General features: G+C 52.2%; 2 protein-coding genes across 2 annotated transcripts in view; both read left to right on the top strand.

Moving 5' to 3' along the window:
* Positions 1-5,614: 5,614 nt before the first annotated feature.
* PADI2 (peptidyl arginine deiminase, type II) lies at positions 5,615-19,135 on the top strand. Its single transcript, XM_014959888.1, has 16 exons — positions 5,615-5,706; positions 7,969-8,155; positions 8,237-8,306; positions 8,481-8,542; positions 8,626-8,743; positions 10,415-10,540; positions 11,307-11,485; positions 12,181-12,284; positions 12,453-12,564; positions 12,645-12,752; positions 15,245-15,396; positions 15,913-16,057; positions 17,156-17,249; positions 18,082-18,167; positions 18,345-18,473; positions 18,902-19,135. The coding sequence occupies exons 1-16, from the start codon at positions 5,615-5,617 to the stop codon at positions 19,133-19,135; spliced, it is 1,998 nt and encodes a 665-aa protein (XP_014815374.1).
* A 665-nt stretch (positions 19,136-19,800) lies between these two features.
* The window catches only part of SDHB (succinate dehydrogenase complex subunit B, iron sulfur (Ip)), a 12,504-nt gene continuing 12,303 nt past the window's right edge, over positions 19,801-20,001 (top strand). Inside the window, exon 1 of the mRNA XM_014959889.1 lies at positions 19,801-19,915. Within this exon, the coding sequence (XP_014815375.1) occupies positions 19,841-19,915 (75 nt within the window). The 5' untranslated portion in view covers positions 19,801-19,840. The remainder of the gene's footprint in view (positions 19,916-20,001) is intronic.

The raw sequence follows: 20,001 nt of genomic DNA, 5'->3' as shown, positions 1-20,001 counted from the left end.
GGTCACAGCAAGACCCCTCACAAGACAAAAAGGTCACAGCAAGACCCCTCACGAGACAAAAAGGTTGCAGTGCTCACAAGACAAAAAGGTCACAGCAAGACCCGTTCACGAGACAAAAAGGTGGCAGCAAGCTCAGTGGAGCAAGAAGGACCAGTCCCCACCGGTGCAGGGAGCCACACGTCCTCAGCCAGAGGAGCAGCGACCTGCGCGCACCTTCCCCTGCGAGATCAAACCAGCTGCTTTAAACCTCTCCCAGCCCGTCTACATTAAAGGCCTCCTTCCAACTTTAATTGCAGCAGAAAAATAACCCACAGCCCCGTGTCTCTTATGCGAGCCCGGCTTTAATAAGGTCGTGGGAGCAGCCAGGATGCTGGAGTGGGAAACGCTAGCGGCATTTCCAGGCTCTCCAGGACCTCGCCTTGCTTGAGATTTTAGATAAAATCCCGTTTCCCAAAAACCCAGCACGAGCCAAACTCCTGATGTTGTGAATTTTGTCCCTTCTCAGGTCTTCCCCGGGGAGCACGAGCTACACCCCTCCCTAAAATCCTTCGAGCTGGGGCAAAGCACAGGAGGTGAGGAGCTCATCGCATCCTCCCAAGCAGCATCTCTACCGAAGGGAGCTGCAAGTTGGATTTCCCACTCGTGGCTGCTGGTCGCACTGGTTTGAACTGGGCACGGTGCTGAGTTTGCCGCCTGCTGTGATTTTAGCATCGCATCCTGCTTGGCTGGTTTGAGCCCTGTGCCGGACAGGGAACACACCTTAATCCCCACGGGGTCAGGCTGGTATGGTCTGTAATCTGGAGGGAGGTGGAGGATGGTGGTTTCGGGCTCCCAGCAAGAACAAGGGCTTCAGCAGAGAAGTTTGAGAGGACACACTTCTCAAAATCCACCTGGGATCACACCGATCCAGAAAAGATGGAGACACGGAGCTGAAATCTCATCTTCAGTTTGGGTTTAGGGTGGTTTTTTTTTTTTTTTTTTTTCCAGCAAGTTTAGTCACTGCAGATGCTCGCTCAAGCCTAAAACACCTCTTCTTCGTTGGGTGGTACCTCCACTCACCTCTTCTTCCTCCTCCACCTGCTATTAGCACCAGCATGTCCATGCACAGGGAGAATGAGGATTTGAAGTCATCTGGCCCATTCAGAGCTGAGTGTTTCTTCCTAATAACACCTTGTCTGGACGAGTTGCTATTAAGATCCCTGCTACGCGACGGATGGGATCCTGCCTCTCCATCAGATTGAATGACCTTGCTCAGTCTTGGTTTTTTGGAGCTCATTTCATCTTTTTCCCCAATTTCAGCCTGTTTCTAGCCATGATGGCGCAAGATTTGGCCCCCCCAGTGCTCCCCCAGGAACCCCACTAATAGGCCAGACCCCCTCAGGGTGTTTCTTCTCACCCGTCCTGCACCACCACTCCATCAAGGAAAGTTTGATAACCTCCCTAAGCCGATAATTACACCTTATTTATTACTCTGCATACGTAATTGCAGGCAGGAACTTTTTAAGAGCCATGTCAGCCTAATTACTCGCAACAGGGCAAAGGCATCAAACCAGTTATCAAGTCCTGCTCCGGTTGGGATGAGGGTTTATTTTCTTCAGGTGCGTAGCTGTAACAGCGTGGCAGGAGCATCTCAGGTGGCCACCAAGTCCCTTCCTGGGGACCTGCCTTCTCCATCCCACTTAGAAGCCAGGGAAGAAGAGCAGGAGGAGTTTGGACCAGTAAAAAAACGCTTTTAAAGCCAGTAAAACCCAGGAGAGGTTAGTCTCCATCCTGGTAAAACATCTGTGGCCAGGACTCGTCCGAGCTGGCTTTGCAACTGCCTTCTCCTGGGTGAGAAAGCACCAGAAATCCCCCTCCATCCTTTCTTCTTCTCCAAATAAAGGCGTCTGCCCGCTGGGAGCCTTCATACCTGGCAATCCGAGAGCCAAGCACCCCATAAAACTGCTTTTTTCCCCTGGGGCTGGAACCGTGCGCTCACCCCATGCTCGCCCTGCCCACGCTTCTTCCTCCAGCTTCACATTAAATTCACTGCCCTATAAATATCTCCCCTCGCCGGGAGAGCAATAAAGCCAGGGGTGGGCTCAGCTTCACCCAAACTCCTTCCATCCTCACCCGGTGGGTTGGTTTCGCCTCCTGGAAGCCACCTGCCTCTTCCAAAATAAAGCCAAAATAAAGGGCAGGAACGGGCAGGAACGGGCAGCGCCTCGTGGCTCGATCGGGACGGGCACCTGTTTGCACCTCCTAAACACAAAAGGTCAGCTTGAAAGCACCCCACACGGGGGGACATTTCCCTCCTACTCTTCACAATAAGGCACGTGAGACACAAAACCACCCCGAAACCCTTTGTTGGACACCCACGGAGCTTAAAACCCCCCTCGTAGCCACCGGTTCGCTCCTCCTCGGGGAGGAGATGTTGGGTGATATGGACGTGGAAACCCTCAGGAACCAGCTGGCCATGGTTGTTTGCAAGTTCCAGTGCTGGGATCTGTTCCCAGGTCCTCGAAATTAGGGCAGGCAGAGATCCATCGTCAGCGGGGAAGTTTATGCAGAGCAGCTCCTAATCTGGCAGATCTGATTTTTAAAAAAAAAACACCGGAGAACTCCTCTGACCAGATTGACTACGGCCACGAAACCACGAGACATCTCCGTGTGTGTGTCTATCTGCATCTATAGATACGTCCTGTGATGGTTTACCACGGGCTGATCTCCCAGCTGATAGCCCAGAGCAGAGCCTGCATGGCACACAGCACTTTTGCATCCTGAAAAATCCCATTCTTGCAGTGTAAAACAAGGATCCTGGCCTGTGTCAGGAACAGCGTGGCGAGTAGGGCCCAAGAGGTGATAGTCCCCCTGTACTGGGCACTGGTGAGGCCTCACCTCAAGTACTGTGTCCAGTTTTGGGCCCCCTACCATAAAAAAGACATTGAGGGGCTGGAGCGGGTCCAGAGAAGGGCGACAAAGATGGGGAGGGGTCTGGAGAATAAGTCTGATGAGGAGAGGCTGAGGGAGCTGGGGTTATTCAGCCTGGAGAAGAGGAGGCTGAGGGGAGACCTTCTTGCTCTCTCCAACTCCCTGAAAGGAGGGTGTAGAGAGGTGGGGGTCGGTCTCTTTTCTCAAGTCACAGGCGACAGGACAAGAGGAAATGGCCTCAAGTTGCACCAGGGGAGGTTCAGGCTGGATATTAGGAAAAATGTTTTCACTGAAAGGGTTCTCAGCCCTTGGAATGGGCTGCCCAGGGAGGTGGTTGAGGCCCCATCCCTGGAGGTGTTCAAAAGAGGGGTTGATGTAGTGCTGGGAGGTATGGGTTAGTGATGATGCTCCTTGTTTGTTGTGTGGATGTCTATTTTTGTCAGTTAGGTTGACAGTTGGACAAGATGATCTTGAAGGTCCCTTCCAACCTAGAAGATTCTGTGATTCTGTGAAGGTTTATTCAGTAAGTGGCAGAGGGAGTCACACAGGCTTTTGCCACCCCTCATGCAACGGGGACAAACAGGGTCTTGTGCTTGTCACCAGCATCAGAGGCAGGTATGAGAAGGACACCAAGGATTTCTCTTGCCCCTCTCCTTCCTCCTCAAATGCTTCCCCAGGAAGGATTTCATATTATCCCCACTGCAAACATCCTGCAGGGACCCCTCCCCAGGCTTGCAAAGACCCCAAAAACTTACAAAGAACCTGCATGGCTCAGAAAGACCCCCAAGAAGCTCAGAAAGACCCCCAAGAAGCTCAGAAAGACCCCATGGCTTTTAGCCATACCAGCACCATCACATTAGCTGGGCCACGGGGGATATAAATACATTTAGATTTATAGAGAGATGCATAAAACAAACCCTGTAACCAGCTGGAAATACTCCTGCTGATTTTAAAAAGTCACGAGTGATGCAGTGACCTTGGGGTCTTCCTGTCAGATGGGAGGGCTTTGGGGTTGGGGCAGGTTTTTCTTAAGAAAAGGAGGATTTTAATAATACATGTTTTCCTCGCTGACAACTGAAACACTAAATCATCATGTGCAGGAATTGGGAAGCGAAAGCGGCGAAAGAGAAGCTCTTGTTGCTCCTTTTCTTCCAAACTGGTGGGTTTCCACCCCTATTTCCAAAGCCCACTGGTCTCAGGACAGCACAGGGAGGTGAGGCCACCCCAGCCTATGCCATGCCAGCTGCTGGCTCTGCTTTGGGGTAGAAAGAAGGGAAAATAGGTCTCAGACAGTGCTGGAGAACAGAGCCTGCTTGTGCCAACAACATGGAGTTTTGGTTTCTTTCTATTTTTTTTTTCCTCCTCTTTTTAAATCATTTCTCTTCCTCTTTCCTCTTTCCCCAGTGTTTCATACTACTGGTGGTTTAAACAGATAAATCATGATTAAATCACGATTCTTCTCAGAAGGAGGAGCATTTTCCAGCTGCCAACAGCTCAGCTCCCAGTTCAGAGGGTCTAAAACAGGGGTCATTTCACCCAGTTCCCCAAAATGTTTTGCACATCCTGCCACCCTGCCCACGGTGCTTTTCAAAAGGCACATTCCAGGTGCAAAGTGATTTATGTTTTCTTATATTCTTAAGGGAGAACATCTACGGCCCTTAATAAAGTCCCCTCCTCACCACAAACCTCTTTTTTACATGTGCAGAAAAGCAGGAAAACTGCCCTTTTTGTCTCCCCCAGGAGTTTCAGCAACACAAAGCCCTCGGCTGCATTTCCTCAGGTCACAGCAAAATAAAAGAGGATCTGCTTCCAATGGAAAACTGGATTTGAGCTCGTTTCCTACGCCCCGGCCACAGAGGGAAGAAAGCGCTAAAAAATAAAAGCCCAAAAGGGATATAAATAAGGGAAGACCAACCCAAACGTTTCTGCTGTTGACTAATTGCTTGTGGCTTCCAAAATCTGGGGCAGAAGTTGGGGTTTTTAAATGCAAAACACCTGCGTGGGCAGCAATTGCTCCCGACGTGCTCTGCTGTGGCACGAGGTGGCGAGCGGCGGGTTCGCCGTGCAAAACCACCTCTGATTTCTCCTCACTCCCCAAGTTCTCTTTGAAAATAAGGTTAAAAAAAAAAAAAAAAAAGAAAAGAAAAGGAGTGTCCTGCTCTAGCCCGAGGGCTGGGAAATTGTATTTCTTCCTCCTCAGAGCAGCCAGTGCTTTTCCCTAGAGAGCAGAGTGGATGCCCCATGGATGCAAACACCAGCCAAACCCCAAAATGCTGCAAAATCACCTCTGTGTCGGGCTGCTTGTCCCAGTTTGGGGTCGGGGAGGCACTGGAGGGACAGGGAGTTGGGGACAGCTGGGGGAGCTGCTTGCATAGGGCTGGGAGCTGGGTGGGCTTTGGGCCAGCCTTCCCTCTCCATCCACCTCCTCCCCTCCCAGATCATTTTCATGGGGCTTTAGAGGGTCCAATCCAATCACCCCTTCCCTTCGGACTGGGGTGGCAGCTGCAAAATTTGTCATCCCAAACTTTGCAAGCTCCAAAAGCCGATAGATTTGCTGCGGGACCAGTCGAGGAGGAGGAGGGAGGTGTGCCGGGGAGGAAGGAGAAGCTGCTAGGAGCTGCTGGAGGGGCTCAGTGCCACCCAGAACAGGTGGGAAAGGGGGTCTGTGCCCATCAGCAGGGCGTCTGGGCTGCTGTGGAAGGAGATGTCGGGGGATCGCACGCTCCGGCTGCAGCACGGGAACCGCATGGAGGCCCTGTGCGTGGTGGGCACCCGCGTCTCCGTCGACGTCTACGGGTGAGTGGGATTCCCCAATCTCCTTTTTAAAGCACGTTTTTTAAATCTCCTTTTTAAAACGCAGTTTCAGGGTCGAGGTCTGTGCTTCTTTGGGTGCTTACGATGCGTTATTTTGCTGCCAGTGAAAATGACCTAACGTTTTTTTTTAAAAAAAAAAAAAAAATAAGGATTCAGATATCCACTAGCTTCGTTGTGTGTGCGCTACTAAAGAGCAGTGCAGGCTACAAATGGATTCTGGCACTGGATGTGCCTTGTCAGAGATTAAAATATCACCTGCCTTCGCACACTGAGGTGAGTCTTGAGCCACAGGCTTAGAGGTAGGGAATTTGCGTGGACACTGAGACTGCGGTTGCGATAGCATCACCCTAGATTGGGCCTTCAAAGGGTTAAAAAAAAAGTGCAGATCTGTCTCAGAGCAGTAGAAAAAGCCTTTCCAGTGTTGGTCGGAGGTTCAGCGTGGCCTGGTTCTCGTACCTGGGTCTGTTTTGAGCTGCAGGTGACTCAACACTAACTTTCTGTGATGGGTGCGAGGGGGTGGGCTGCAAGTACCACCCCTGATGATCTCCTTGTTCCCACCTCTTCAAATGGGACACCTCTCCAGGGAGGCAGGAAAGGGGGTCAGCACCTTCTGTCCCATTGTGGGATCTTTAGGAAGCAAATGATGATGATGAAGCACCATCCCTGGAGGTGTTCAAAAGAGGGGTTGATGTGGTGCTGGGAGGTATGGTTTAGTGATGATGCTCCTTGTTTGTTGTGGGGGTGTCTATTTTTGTCAAAGTGAGGTTGACAGTTGGACAAGATGATCTTTAAGGTCCCTTCCAACCTAGAAGATTCTGTGATTCCTCCTTCCATTTGTGCACCTCAACCTTTCTCCTCGCCTTTATCCTTCTGCCAATCCCCCCTCCTCACCTTCCCTCCTGCTCCCCCAAAACCCACAGCCCTGACACTGATTTAATGCAATTTCTGGGCAAAATCTTCCCTGGGCTTAAAGCTTTGAGCATCTGTGTTTGCACGATATGGTACTTACCCTGGGTCTATCCCAGCAATGGGCTTGATCCATCCAGGGTCAACAGATCCAACATCATCTGGGAAAACTGCTGGAGAGTGAAGGGATGAGCAGGAGCCACAGGGATGGACTGGAAAGGAGAGGATGTAGCTGGGAGAGGGGAGGAAAATAAGATTTTGTGACCAAGCAGTGTCCTGGGAAAGCATGGAAGTCCCCACACCACCAGCCCTGCACTCCTAAAACCACCCTAATGCACTGCAAGATAATTATTCCCCAAAGGAAAAAAAAGTTTACAAGCTCATTTCGTTATTAATTCTGATCTTTGCTGCTTTTGCAAATCTCACCCTCAGTATTCAAGCCAAGCAGTGCAGTTACAACTCATCAGGCATCTCTCTCCGGGTCAAATCTCCTCCCCGGTGGGATTCCCAAAACCCAGAAACAAGGAAACCAAACCAGTTTTTCCATGCATAATTAAATGTAATTTAACAGTTTAAGAAACGCCCGGGCAGCAGCAAAGGAGCACTCAGATTTCCTTCTCTCCCCCCTCCTCCTCCTCCTCTACCCGGTGAGGGTTCGGCGGGGCCGTTGGCATCCAGAAACCCAAGAAATGATGCTGTAACCATGATATGGTGTGAGCTTCTCGGGTATCAGGAGCAGGAACATTCAAAGAGAACCTGCACCTCGGGAGCTGCAACCAGCCCAAAAATAATAACCCTGGAAAGAAAGGGAAATTAGGGACAAGGAGCCAGGAGAGGGGAAGGGGATGGCACGGAGCAGCTGGAGAAAAGCAAGGGAACGTCAGACTGGGAGCGGTGCAACACCAGCTGCTTTGGGGCTGGATAAAATCACCCTGAAAATTAGAGTTTCCCATGGTGAAGTCTCCCTGCTGGGTGGCCACACCATTACCATGAGCTGTTAAATACCAGGTTTGCCTGGGATGGAAAATAAACAGGGATTTCTCCATTGAAGTGCAAACCCCAGTCCGGTTCCAGCGGCACCGAGCGTTTTGGCTGTGATGATTAAAGATCGTCATCTGCACCCCTGGCTACAAAAGAGATTCATTTTGCTTAAAACAGTGTGTTCTGCCCTAAAATAAAAGACACTTAAAGCATTTGCAGGCAGGGAGGAAAGGGTAGAAAGGTGCCGGCGGTGAGCGTGGAGACGCCAGCGTGCCCAGTCTTGGCAGTGAAATTAATTGCAGTGAGAACGGGGCATTTTGGGTGCAAACCTCTAAAAATACAGTGGTTTTTTGGCAGGGCGGCCCCGGCTGGGGCAGTCACCTTTGGTGTGAAGCACACAGAGGGGGTGACTGTGGAGGTGACATGCCAGGGCCGAGAGGAGGATGGGTCAGCTCCCAGCAGCGGGACACGGTGGCCGTTGGATGAGGGGATGGTCCTGAGGTTCAGCATGAGCCGGGCCAGCACCGAGGTCAACGACAACAAGGTAAGAAGTGGGGTGCTGGGGTGTGGGACCTCCAGGGAGGTAGAAAAATCCTTCCCCAACCAAGGATTTGGGGGTTTGCAGGTAACAGTCAGCTTTTACGCAGAGGGAGGGCAGCCCATCAACCAAGCTGGGGTCTTCCTCACCGGCATCGGTGAGTATGATGGCTTCTGCAAGGCATCAATCCCTCTTCAACCCTTTGGAGAACCTTGGAGTGGGGTGTTTTGATGTGGGGGCAGAGATGGACCCAGGTTTGGGTCCAGGGGGGCTTTTGCACCCACCTAACGTTGCCTTAACCATGGGGTGATGGTGGGGTCTGTCCATCCAGGGATGTCTCTGGATGTTGATGCGGATCGGGACGGTGTGGTGGAGAAGAACAACCCCAACAAGGTAATTCGGCTTCTTCCACTGCACAGAAAGTCCACAGACCTGTAGGAGCTTGGGCTCGTTAAGCCACAGGTGGTGTGTTTTAGGCAAGCTGGACCTGGGGGCCTGAGGGACACGGGGCCATTCTGCTCTTCAACTGTGACAAGGAGAACCCCTTCACCCCGCCATCGGACTGTGACAACGAAAGGGTATTCAACAAAGAAGGTAACCCAGCTTCAAAAAGATTTAAAAAAAAACCAAAACAACAACATATAAAGCAAAAAACTCTGTTATTCCCCCTCTTTAACCTTTTTGGAGGTGAAATTTTGCTTGGGAACCGATTACCCACGAGCTGCTCTCCACCAAGCTGCTGAGTAAGCTTCCCACATGGGAATTTCTATTATTTTTTTTAATGCCAAGCAAACTAATTGCGGTCAAGCAAGGGCACGAAGCAGAGCTAGAAAAATAACAGAGGTGCCAGTGAGGGCAGAGCTTGGCCCAGGGACGCTCCGCGCGGGTGAAAGGAGCTCGGGGCAAAGCGGCGCAGCCGGCAGCCAGGAATACCTGCCTGTTCCTGGAAAACTAAAACCACGCGGAGTCAGCGCCCGTCGACTTCTTGAGAGACCAGGGACCGGCTGTGCCAGGGCTGTTGAGGAAAAAAAAATAATAAATAAATCAAAATAAAGGGCATTTGTTTCAAAGCACAAGCCACAAAGCTTCGCTAGTAGGGCCTCAGGGTCTTTTTCCTGCTTGCAAAGGCTGGTATAGAATCATAGAATTGCCCAGGCCAGAAGGGACCTCCAAAGGCCATCTAGTCCGACCCCCCCGCAGTCAGCAGGGACACCCCCAACCAGACCAGGTTGCCCAGGGCCTCGTCGAGCCTCTCCTTGAATATCTCCAGGGATGGGGCCTCAACCACCTCCCTGGGCAACCTGTTCCAGTGCTCCACCACCCTCCCAGTGAAGAACCCTCTCCTCATCTCCAGTCTAAATCTGTTCCCCTCCAGCTTGAAGCCATTGCCCCTCGTCCTGTCACTACAGGCCTTTCTAAACAGGTTCTCCCCAGCCTTCCTGTAGGCCCCTCAGGTACTGGAAGGCTGCTATTAGGTCTCCCCGGAGCCTCCTCTTCTCCAGGCTGAACAACCCCAGCTCCCTCAGCCTGTCCTCGGAGCAGAGGTGCTCCATCCCCCTGATCATCCTTGTGGCCCTCCTCTGGACCCGCTCCACCAGGTCCATGTCCTTCTTATATTGAGGGCTCCAGACCTGCACACAATACTCCAGGTGAGGTCTCACCAGAGCAGAGTAAAGTGGCAGAATCCCCTCTCTGGACCTGCTGGCAACGCAGCTTTTGATGCAGCCCAGGATGGGATTGTCCTTCTGGGCTGCAGCTGCCCACTGCCTGCTCATGTCCAGCTTCTCATCCACCAGCACCCCCAAGTCCCTTTCCTCAGGGTTGCTTTCCAATCCCTCACCCCCTAGTTTGTATTGGTGGTGAGGATTGTTCCGGCCCAGGTGCAGAACCTTGCATTTGCTCTTGTTGAACCTCATGAGGTTCACCTGGGCCCACCTCTCCAGCCTGTCCAGGTCCTTTTGGATGACATCCCATCCCTCTGGTGTATCGACAACACCACACAGCTTGGTATCGTCCACAAACTTGCTGATGGTGCCTTTAATCTCCCTGTCTATATCATTGATAAAAATGTTAAACAGTATTGGCCCCAGCACGGACCCTTGAGGAACACCACTTGGGACTGGTTTCCATCTGGAAATCTGGTAGCGAGGGAAGAGCAGATTTCTTGGCACGGGAAATGCAAACCCCATGGGGGAGGACACAAGGTGGCCAGAGCCACATGGTGCAGTCACCCGTCACCCCCTTTCCTTTATGTTTGCACCCCAGATTTGCTGGACATGTCTCGGATGGTCTTGAGGACCGAAGGGCCGCAACGCCTGCCCCGGGGGTATGAAATCGTTCTCTATATTCCTGTCTCCGATGCCGACAAAGTTGGGGTCTTTTACATGCAGAGTAAGTCCTTCCTCACCTCCACCTCCTCCTCTTCTCCCCGTTCCTCCTTGTTTGTGGTGCTTGTGATACCTGCGAGCTCTTTTATTTCTGTCTCTGCCCTTGTCCTCTTCAAATGGCACTTCTGAAGCAAATCATGCCCTCAGCGTTCCTCCTCCAAGTTTTTCCAGCTCTCTCTGCTTAGACAATTGGAAAACTTTGGAGATAACAAGCAGATAAAGCCATTTATCCAAGGTCCTCCAGCAAAGGAGTAGCCAAAACAAAGCCATGTGTCCTGACGCCCAGATGCTTTATCCACGATGGCAACATGTTCTACAACACATTTTCCCTTCCTTGGTCCTTGTTGTGGGCACAGTGATTTATTCCCAGGGACTAAAAGCCATCATCCAGCCCAGAAATGTGCCATTCCATAGCTTGGGTTTGTTCTCCAGCACAGAGGTTGGGGGGGTTTGGTGGCATTGCCATCCCATGGCAGGTCAGAGGGGGCTGGAAGGGCAGAAACCCCAAGAAAACATCTTCTCAATGACTGCTCCATCCAAGGAAAGGCTGAGATATTTTTCCTCACCCTTTTGTGCACGGCTATAAAATCACAAGCACTTTAGCTCCTGTTTTAAGGTCCTTCTGCCAGGTGAAGATGTATCCACCCAGAGAGGCGGAGAAGCTCCAGCACAGAGGGATTGTGGTACCTCCTCGCACGGAAACAAAATAGGCTTTGAAACCACCACTGAAATTTTGGAAATGGTCCACTTTTCCCTTTCTACCCTTGCAGACCCCTTCTTCGGGCAGCGCTACATCCACGTGCTGGGCCAGAGGAAGCTGTACCACACCGTGCAGTACCTCGGTGGGGCCGCCGAGCTCGACTTCTTCGTCGAGGGGCTCCGTTTTCCAGATGAAACCTTCCCCGGCCTGGTCTCCATCCACGTCAGCCTCCTGGAGACCCTGGCTGAGGTCTGGGGTCTCCCGGGGAAGGGGTGCAGATGGGAGGCTGCAACAGCCCAAGGAGCATGGAGAATCATAGAATGGTTTGGGTTGGAAGGGACCTTAAAGACCATCCAGTTCCACCCCCTCTGCCCTGGGCAGGGACCCCTCCCACTAGATCAGGTTGCTTCAAGCCCCATCCAACCTGGCCTTGGAGAAGAGGAGAGGCTGAGGGATGTGGGTCTTTTTGGTCTAGAGAAGAGAAGCCTGAGGGGGGATCTGATCAATGCTTATAAACACTTAAAGGGTGGGTGTCAAGAGGATGGGGCCAGGCTTTTTCGGTGGTGCCCAGGGATAAGACAAGAGGAAATGGGCACAAACTTGAATATAAGAAGTTCCACCTAAATATGAGGAGGAACTTGTTTGCTGTGAGGGTGGCAGAGCCCTGGAAGAGGCTGCCCAGAGAGGTGGTGGATTCTCCTTCTCTGGAGACATTCAAAACCCACCTGGACAAGTTCCTGTGTGACCTGCTCTGGCCGGGGGTTGGACTGGTGATCTCCAGAGGTCCCTTCCAACCCCATGTGATTCTGTGATGAGGATGAGGATTGAACAGAGAGTGGTTCTCATTTATTCATCCCAAAAATGACCTCTGAGGGAGGGCATTTGGGGAAAATAGTGGTAAAATAGGGTGTGGAAAGTCTCCAATTTCTGTTTGCCTTCCTCAGGGTATCCCCCACACACCAATCTTCACAGACACAGTAGTGTTCAGGGTAGCACCATGGATCGTGACTCCCAACACTTTGGCACCAGTGAACGTCTTCGTCTGCAGGTAAAGGCTGAGGGATGATGTATTTCCAGCCAAAACAGCATCAGCCCCATGGTCTCCCAGGAGGTGACCAAGAGAGGCCAGGAAGATGATGGGTAGAGGGAAAGGCAGCTGCCTGCAGGGGATATCCACCCTCCAGCAGCCCTTCAGCCCCTTCCCTTCCTTTCCCAGCATGAAGGACAACTACCTCTTCATCAAGGAGATAAAAAACCTGGTGAACAAGGCTGGCTGTGAGCTGCGGGCTTGTTTCGGCTACATCAACCGTGGGGACCGCTGGATGCAGGTAGGTGGGCACCAGAGAGGGGGGCAAAGCTTTCCTTCCCTGCTGCTGTGTCCCCATGAGGGTTTTCCTGCCTTCTTTAGGATGAGATTGAGTTTGGCTACACCCACGCTCCCCACAAAAGCTTCCCAGTGGTGCTGGACTCACCTCGAGATGGAGGGTTGGAGCAATTCCCCATCAAGGAGCTGCTGGTAAGAGCGCAACAGCATTGCCTGAGGAGCAGAATGAAGGTTTTTATGCCCAGCCTATTTCATCACTCCTAAAAACCTACTTGCACTTGGCTCCTTGGAGGCCCTAGAATGAATTCTCTGAAAAAAATGAGGGTTTAACAGCTTTGCATGCAACTGCATGGAGATATTACCCTGCCCATTTGCAGCTGGGAGGCCACCAACAGCCTCACCTCCTCTCAAAGCGAGGATCAGAGCCCAACCCATATCCCAGCCATCTGGAGAACCCTTTATCCAGAAGGTGCTGGATGAGAGAGGCAAGGAGGAGCTCACCCTTCTGGGAATGAGATTTCTGCCAAGCTCCAGGTCAGGAGAGGGTTTCTTCACCCCGAATATCCGAGCAATGGGCTGTTTTTTCCTTTCCTCTTCTACGCCTGTGAACACGCTGCAGCTCCTGAGAAGGAGAGGAAAGGAAAGGGTGAGAAGGTCAATTTATTTGCTTGGAAGACAGCAAGATGCATCCAGCTGCCAAAATCATCCCCGTGGGGCTTCTCTGCCAAGGCAAAGGGACAGTCAGGGGCAGGGCGTGCAAAGAAAGCTGCCTGGGAGAGCAGTGACCCCAGCCAGGGCGTTTTGTGAGAGCCTAAAGCCAAACATGGGACAAAAGAGGGATTGAATGATTCCTTTGAGCTATCATTAAAGGTGACATCCCCAGGTAGCCACCAACAAACCCCATAAACCCAAGTGGGCCCACTGGGCAGCCTTGGTGCTCGTCTCTCCACCAGAAATGGTAGCCACCAACAAACCCCATAAACCCAAGTGAGCCCACTGGGCAGCCTTGGCGCTTGTCTCTCCAGCAGTAATGGGAGAAGAGGCCAGTGTATTGGCAGCTCCCCTTTTTTTTTTTTCTTTTTTTTTTGCTGCATGTCACTTTGGGGAAGGTTAAGCGCTTTCGAAAGCTTTGAAATACATCTTTTCTCATGCCTGAAATGAGTACACGCAGTCCCGGGTTCATCAGGCAGGATGGGGACAATGTGCTGATCTTTAGGAATTGCTTTCCGAAAGCTTTGAAATACATCTTTTCTCATGCTTGAAATGAGTACACGCAGTCCTGGGTTCATCAGGCAGGATGGGGACAACGTGCTGATCCGCTCCTGCGCAAATAAACCGGGCAACCGCTCCTCTCTGCCCTCTTTAGGAATTGCTTTGCTTCATATTTAGAGAAGCAATTTCAGCCTTCGGAGCCGCTAACACATTATACTCCAATTTCTGCTTTGAAGCCTCCCCTAATCCCCACTCCTATCTTTCCAATCTCATTTTCCAGCGAGGAATATTTAGCCAAAAGCAACACACACGGGGTCCTCCTCTCGCCCCGGCCAAGCCCTAAAGCCCCTGGGACCCCGCGCCAGGGAAAAAGGAGACGAGAGGGAATTAGCCCCTCAAAATCAAGCTGGAACTGATAGGACTTGGATTGTGACCCGCAAACCTGGGATGAACCAAGGTCTTGACAGTTGAAACCGTCCCGGCTCCGTGGTTTATTAAACTGAAATAAGTCGAGAGCAGGTGTTTTGTCCTCGGTCCCTTCCTGCAGCACCCAGGAAAGGATCCGGTCCCCAGCTCCAAAAAACCCCAAAACCACACAGGGAACCTCGGGGAACGGCAATCCTGCTGCACTCCCTCTATCCCAGCTTCTCTAAACACCCTCAATTAAAAAAAAAAATAATTAAAAAAATCAAATTCGAGATCTAAGCCATGCACCCTCAGGTCTCCCTGCTCATTTTTACCAACCTGTATATTCGGTTTACCCCTAAGGAAACCCAACACTAATAAGTGATGGGGATTTAATGCAAACTCAACAGATACCTGATCCCATCCCAGGGGCTGCCGTGAGCTCCAGGCCCACGGTGACATGAACCGGGGAGCAAGGACAGGTTCAAGGCAGGATTTTTGTCCCCCCGCTGCCATTTTTGCCCAGTTTTTAGCATTGCAACCTCTCCCTTGGGCGTTTGATCCTGGTGCATCACAACGGAGGGTTAATTACCCCTGGAAGCACACCACCTTAAATCCCAGATATATTAAGTCCTGAAAATCAGGGCTTAAAGAGGATTTAAGTACAGCCCTTCGGGTGGTTCTTATGCCCAGGGTGGATTTACCCTCAGGGGCTGAAGTTCCTCTAGCTCCACAAGAGCCATCCAGGAACTCAGCTTTGGGGCTCCCCCAGCACCTAATTAGCTTAATGTGAACACTTAAACATTGGCTGCGGGATAGCAGAGATCTCTCACCAGCTCAACGCCCCGGCTCTACCCCTGGCACTCGCCATTTATTACTGAGCCCTGATGACCCAGAGACCTTTATCCTCTTGCCTTCCCTTTAGCCTCTCCCCACCCATGGAGAGACTTCACTCTTGATATTTTTACCCATCGGAGCTGCTCTGAGCCCAGCAGGAGGGATAAAAGCAAAGGTATGGAGGTTGGGGGTGCTCAGGGCAAAGCCTACAGTGATTTTTCCTTCCCCAGGGTCCCGACTTCGGCTACGTGAGCAAAGAACCCCTCTTTGAAGCCACCACCAGCCTTGACTCCTTTGGCAACATAGAGGTCAGCCCACCCGTGACCGTGGCAGGGAAGGAGTATCCCCTGGGGAGAATCCTCATCGGCAGCAGCTTCCCCACGTAAGAGATGGGAAATCCATGGGTTTGGGAGCAAAGGAACCATGATTGACCCTAAAAATCACCAAAAACCCCTTACATTAAGGGCCTTAATTAGCCATCCCTTGACCAGCTGCAAATACGGTACCCTACGGAGTTCCCCACGTAAGAGATGGGAAATCCATGGGTTTGGGAGCAAAGGAACCATGATTGACCCTAAAAATCACCAAAAACCCCTTACATTAAGGGCCTTAATTAGCCATCCCTTGACCAGCTGCAAATATGGTACCCTATGGAGGGGGTGCACCCAATCTCTGCCTTCACATTTGCACCTTCCTTTCTTTCCCCCACCTCGACAGCAATTTATGCATATGTATATATCAATATTTATTCCTTCTATTTACCCAATCTCTGCCTTCACATTTGCACCTTCTTTTCTTTTCCCCACCTCAACAGTAATTTATGTGTATGTACATATCAATGCATAAATATTTATTCCTTCTATTCCCTCTCCCGGGGGTGTTTCACCCCCATCCCCAGATCTGCAGGGAGGAGAATGACCCGAGTGGTGCGGGATTTCCTCTACGCCCAGCAAGTGCAGGCTCCCGTGGAGCTCTACTCGGACTGGTTGGCTGTGGGGCACGTCAACGAGTTCGTCACTTTTGTGCCCACCTCCGACACAAAGGTACCCCCCAAACCCCATCGTGCCCCCCTGTGGGTTCTCTTCCGAGCAGCTAATCCCACTGGGGCACCTCTAGGGAAAACCCCAAAGCTTATGGTTTTTTTGATAGCTCCAACCAGTATTCGTTCAGGTTCTCAGCCCTGTCCCCAAAAGGAGGGCTCTGAACACAACAAAGGAACTTGCCGAGTTAATACTCAACACAGATAGATGAAAAAAAGATGCCTACAAAGGTAGCCCAAGAAATTTAAACCTTAAAATTCACATGGACTGGCCAAGGATCAGAGCTGCTCAACATCTCCTAGATGCTTTCAGAACCTTCCCCTTTCCTCTAACATGTTTTTAACTGCTTCTAATACAAGATTTTTCTCCTCGGCTAAATCACACCTTGACCTGGATGGTTCAGAAGAAGAGTATTTTTGCACACACACCCCAAAAAATCCTCAAAGCAGCACTTTTACCCTCTCCAGGGCTGTGCTAAGCCCCCACGGGAGATGCCATAAGACTGCAGCAAACAAACCTCCAGTGCTCCACCAAGCAGACCATTTCTGCTGGTGGGAAGCCAGTCAAGACTGTCACAGTTTGGGCTCAAATTCAAAATTCCCATGGGATTAGCTCGATGGCAATTTTTGGCCTCTTCTGAGGAAACCAGAGCCTGATAATCCGCTTGCTCCATCCTCCCCTTGACATTGCAATACCTCCAAACCCCCCCCCCAAAAAATATATATATACTAACCCAGCAGCAGCCTCACACCTCACTCACCATCTCAGTCCTCCAGCAAACCCCCTCTCAGAAGTTTAAATACCCCACCTGGGGTGGGCAGAATTGGACCATCCTGCCCCAGGTGCAGCCAAAGCTGCAGTTTTCCTCCCCATCCATGCAGCAGTTTAACCCCTCGGGGGCGGTTCGGTGGGTATTTGCCAACAGCATAAATCACCACACGTCATTCAGGCGTACCCCCTCAGCACTCCATTTTAAAAAAGGCACTAAATAACAGCAAAAACGCCTCATTTTAAGAGTTTAAGCTTAGGTTCCTTGCAAAGTTCCTCAAGGCTTTGGATAAGGCACTTTTGGTGACCGCTCTCCCTCTTGTCTCGCCCCAGCGATTTCGGATGCTGATGGCCAGCCCCGCCGCGTGCTACAAGCTCTTTCGGGAGAAGCAGAAGGAAGGACAGGGTGAAGCCATCATGTTCAAAGGCAAGGGGACAGCAGGCAGGCTTGAGCTGAGCTTTGATGTCGGCTGAGACAGCCAGCACCACCCTTGCAGAGCAGTTGGCACGAGGGCGGCAGCGCCTGACCGACGTGAGGGTATCAGGGGGACATGGGGACCTTTTCCCACCCGGTTGTCCTTCACGGCTGGCCAACGGGATGCCTGCCCACCATACCCAGCCTCCTCAGGCCCTATTTCGGGAAAGCGAGTGGGATGGGAGGGATAAAGCCCTCTGCATGAAGGGGATGCTTGTTTGGTGGGATGGGGCATCTCTGTAAAGGCCAGCAGAGCTCCAGCACAGAGTGGGGACAACCGAGGGGGCTCTTGTGTCATCCCGAATTAGCACCATATTTTTCTCGCTTGTCCTCCCCTCCCTGCAGCAATGATATTTTGTCTGCCACTTTGTGCACCCTTAAATTGTGTTTTTTAACACCATCCATCCAGAATGGCGTTGGGGGAATATCTCCACACCTCCATGGGCCCCTCTGGGTCACTGCCACCTGCCTGGGACCCAGCCATCCCCAAACAAGGGATGGAGTTGGTAGCTGTGGTTTTATGGAGCTGAGTGGAGGAATTTAGGAGCTAATAATTCCTGTGGGCAGGAGAAGGGATGACAGGACCTTTCCAATGCTCTTTCCAAGGGGCAAATGTTTTCCTCCCACCCAGTTTCCCAATAAACTAAGAATTGGGATACTCAACAGCCTTAACCCCAAGCTCAGGAAATGGGGATTTGAGGGTTTTTTCCCCCATCTCTGTGCCCTGTTTTAAGCTGGACTCCTACCAGCAATGCTTCATTTTGACAGGGGTTTGCACTTGCAGGGTACTCAGGGGCAGACACGAAACGGGTCACCATTAACAAGGTCCTTTCCAACGACATCCTGGTGCAGCAGAACCAGTATGTCCAGGTAGTAACCCATATTTCTATCAATAATTGATATTTCTTGCAATAACTTACCCCGGGGTGGTGCCAAATCCTTAAGGGGAGGTGCTGTATTTTGGCTCCCCTCCTGCCTGAGATGCTTTTGGGGACCGTGCCCACCTGTGTCCCCCTTCTCGACCTGCTCTTCTCCATCCCCTCCAAGCGCTGTGTCGACTGGAACAGGGACGTCCTCAAGAAGGAGCTGGGCTTGACGGAGGAGGACATCGTCGACCTGCCAGCCCTCTTCAAGCTCGACAAGCAGGGCAAAGCCGTGCCATACTTCCCCAACATGGTGAGGGGGGTCCCCACACCTTGGGTCTTCCTCAAAACCCAGCTTATTCAGCCAGGATGAGTCCTCAAAGTTGTCCCCAAAAAGCACGATATTTACTGCTGCCCAGAAAATGAGAATATCTCCAACCAGGCTTGGATAAGCTTGGGTCTACCACAACTTTGCTGCTTCACGTTGCTTGCAGTTGGGCTAAACTCCACAGTTTTGAGGTGAAAATCTTTCAAAGCAGTGAAATTGCAAGGCGCTGGGTACATTTTAATGATAAAAAGGGGAAAACCAATGCTGGATTTGGAGGCCTGGGAGAAGGCGGCTGTAAAAAGTGGTGTCTATGCCCCATTTTGGGGTGAGGCTGATGGAGGAGGGTGACCAGCAGCGTTCCTTTGGCTTCGTCAGTCCTGATGCCACCGGGCTCCCCTTGTGTCACCCCACAGGTCACCATGATCGTCCTGGCCAAGGACCTGGGCATCCCCAAACCCTTTGGCCCCGTGGTCGAGGGCGAATGCTGCCTGGAGGAGCGGACCCGCTCCCTCCTGGAGCCGCTGGGCCTCCGCTGCCGTTTCCTCGAGGACGTGGCCTCCTACCACGGCCGGCTTGGGGAGGTCCGCTGTGGCACCAACGTCCAGCGACGGCCCTTTGCCTTCAAATGGTGGCACGTAATGCCATAGCGGGGCCTCCTTCCCCCTCCACCCTCGGCCCCAGCAGCTTTTTCGGTGTGTGTTGCTTGCGATTCAGCTCATTAATAAATTTGCTGTGAGGAATGAGGTGGGAAATTAAATAATACGGTGGGAAATTAAATAATACGGGGCGACAATCGTGAGAGAGAAGGCGGGAAGCCCACATGGAGGGTGAGGTGGGGGGGACACACCATGTCAGCCCTCAGAGCCCGCCATTTTTGCTCTGCCTGGTGTTGGGGCAGGCAGAATCACAGAATCACAGAATCTTCTGGGCCTGAACGGGGCGACAATCGTGAGAGAGAAGGCGGGAAGCCCACATGGAGGGTGAGGTGGGGGGGACACACCATGTCAGCCCTCAGAGCCCGCCATTTTTGCTCTGCCTGGTGTTGGGGCAGGCAGAAGGGCCTGGGCACCTTCCTCGCAGAAAGAATTCGGCTGGGAATTAAAGAAGGGGGGCGCACTGGTCTCCTTCCTCCCCAAAGAGAGGAGATCCAGGGGTCCCAGCCCCCCCCATCCCGCCATCCCACTGGGCGCGCCACACTCAAGATGGCGCCTGCCCTGAGGCGGCCGCCACATCCAAGATGGCTGCCGACAGAGCCCCGCCCCTCCGTCCCCTTACGGCTGCGCTCTATGGCCGCGCGGGCGGTCACTTCCGCTTCCGGGGCGGGAGCGGGGTCGGAACTGCGCAACGCCAAGATGGCGGCGGCCGTGGTGGGAGTCTCCTTGAGGCGCAGCGTCCCCGCTCGGCTCCTGCGGGCCGGGCCTCCACCGGTGAGGGGCTTGGAGCCACCCTGTGCCCGGCAGACGGGTTGGGGGGGCCCTCGGGGGAGGCGGGAGGCGAGGGGTGAGGGCTTCGG

Source organism: Calidris pugnax, unplaced genomic scaffold (assembly GCF_001431845.1).
Source record: "Calidris pugnax isolate Ruff unplaced genomic scaffold, ASM143184v1 scaffold500, whole genome shotgun sequence".
Lineage (NCBI taxonomy): Eukaryota > Metazoa > Chordata > Aves > Charadriiformes > Scolopacidae > Calidris > Calidris pugnax.
The sequence above is the reverse complement of the archived record's forward strand: the minus strand, read 5'-3'. Positions and strand labels throughout refer to the sequence as shown.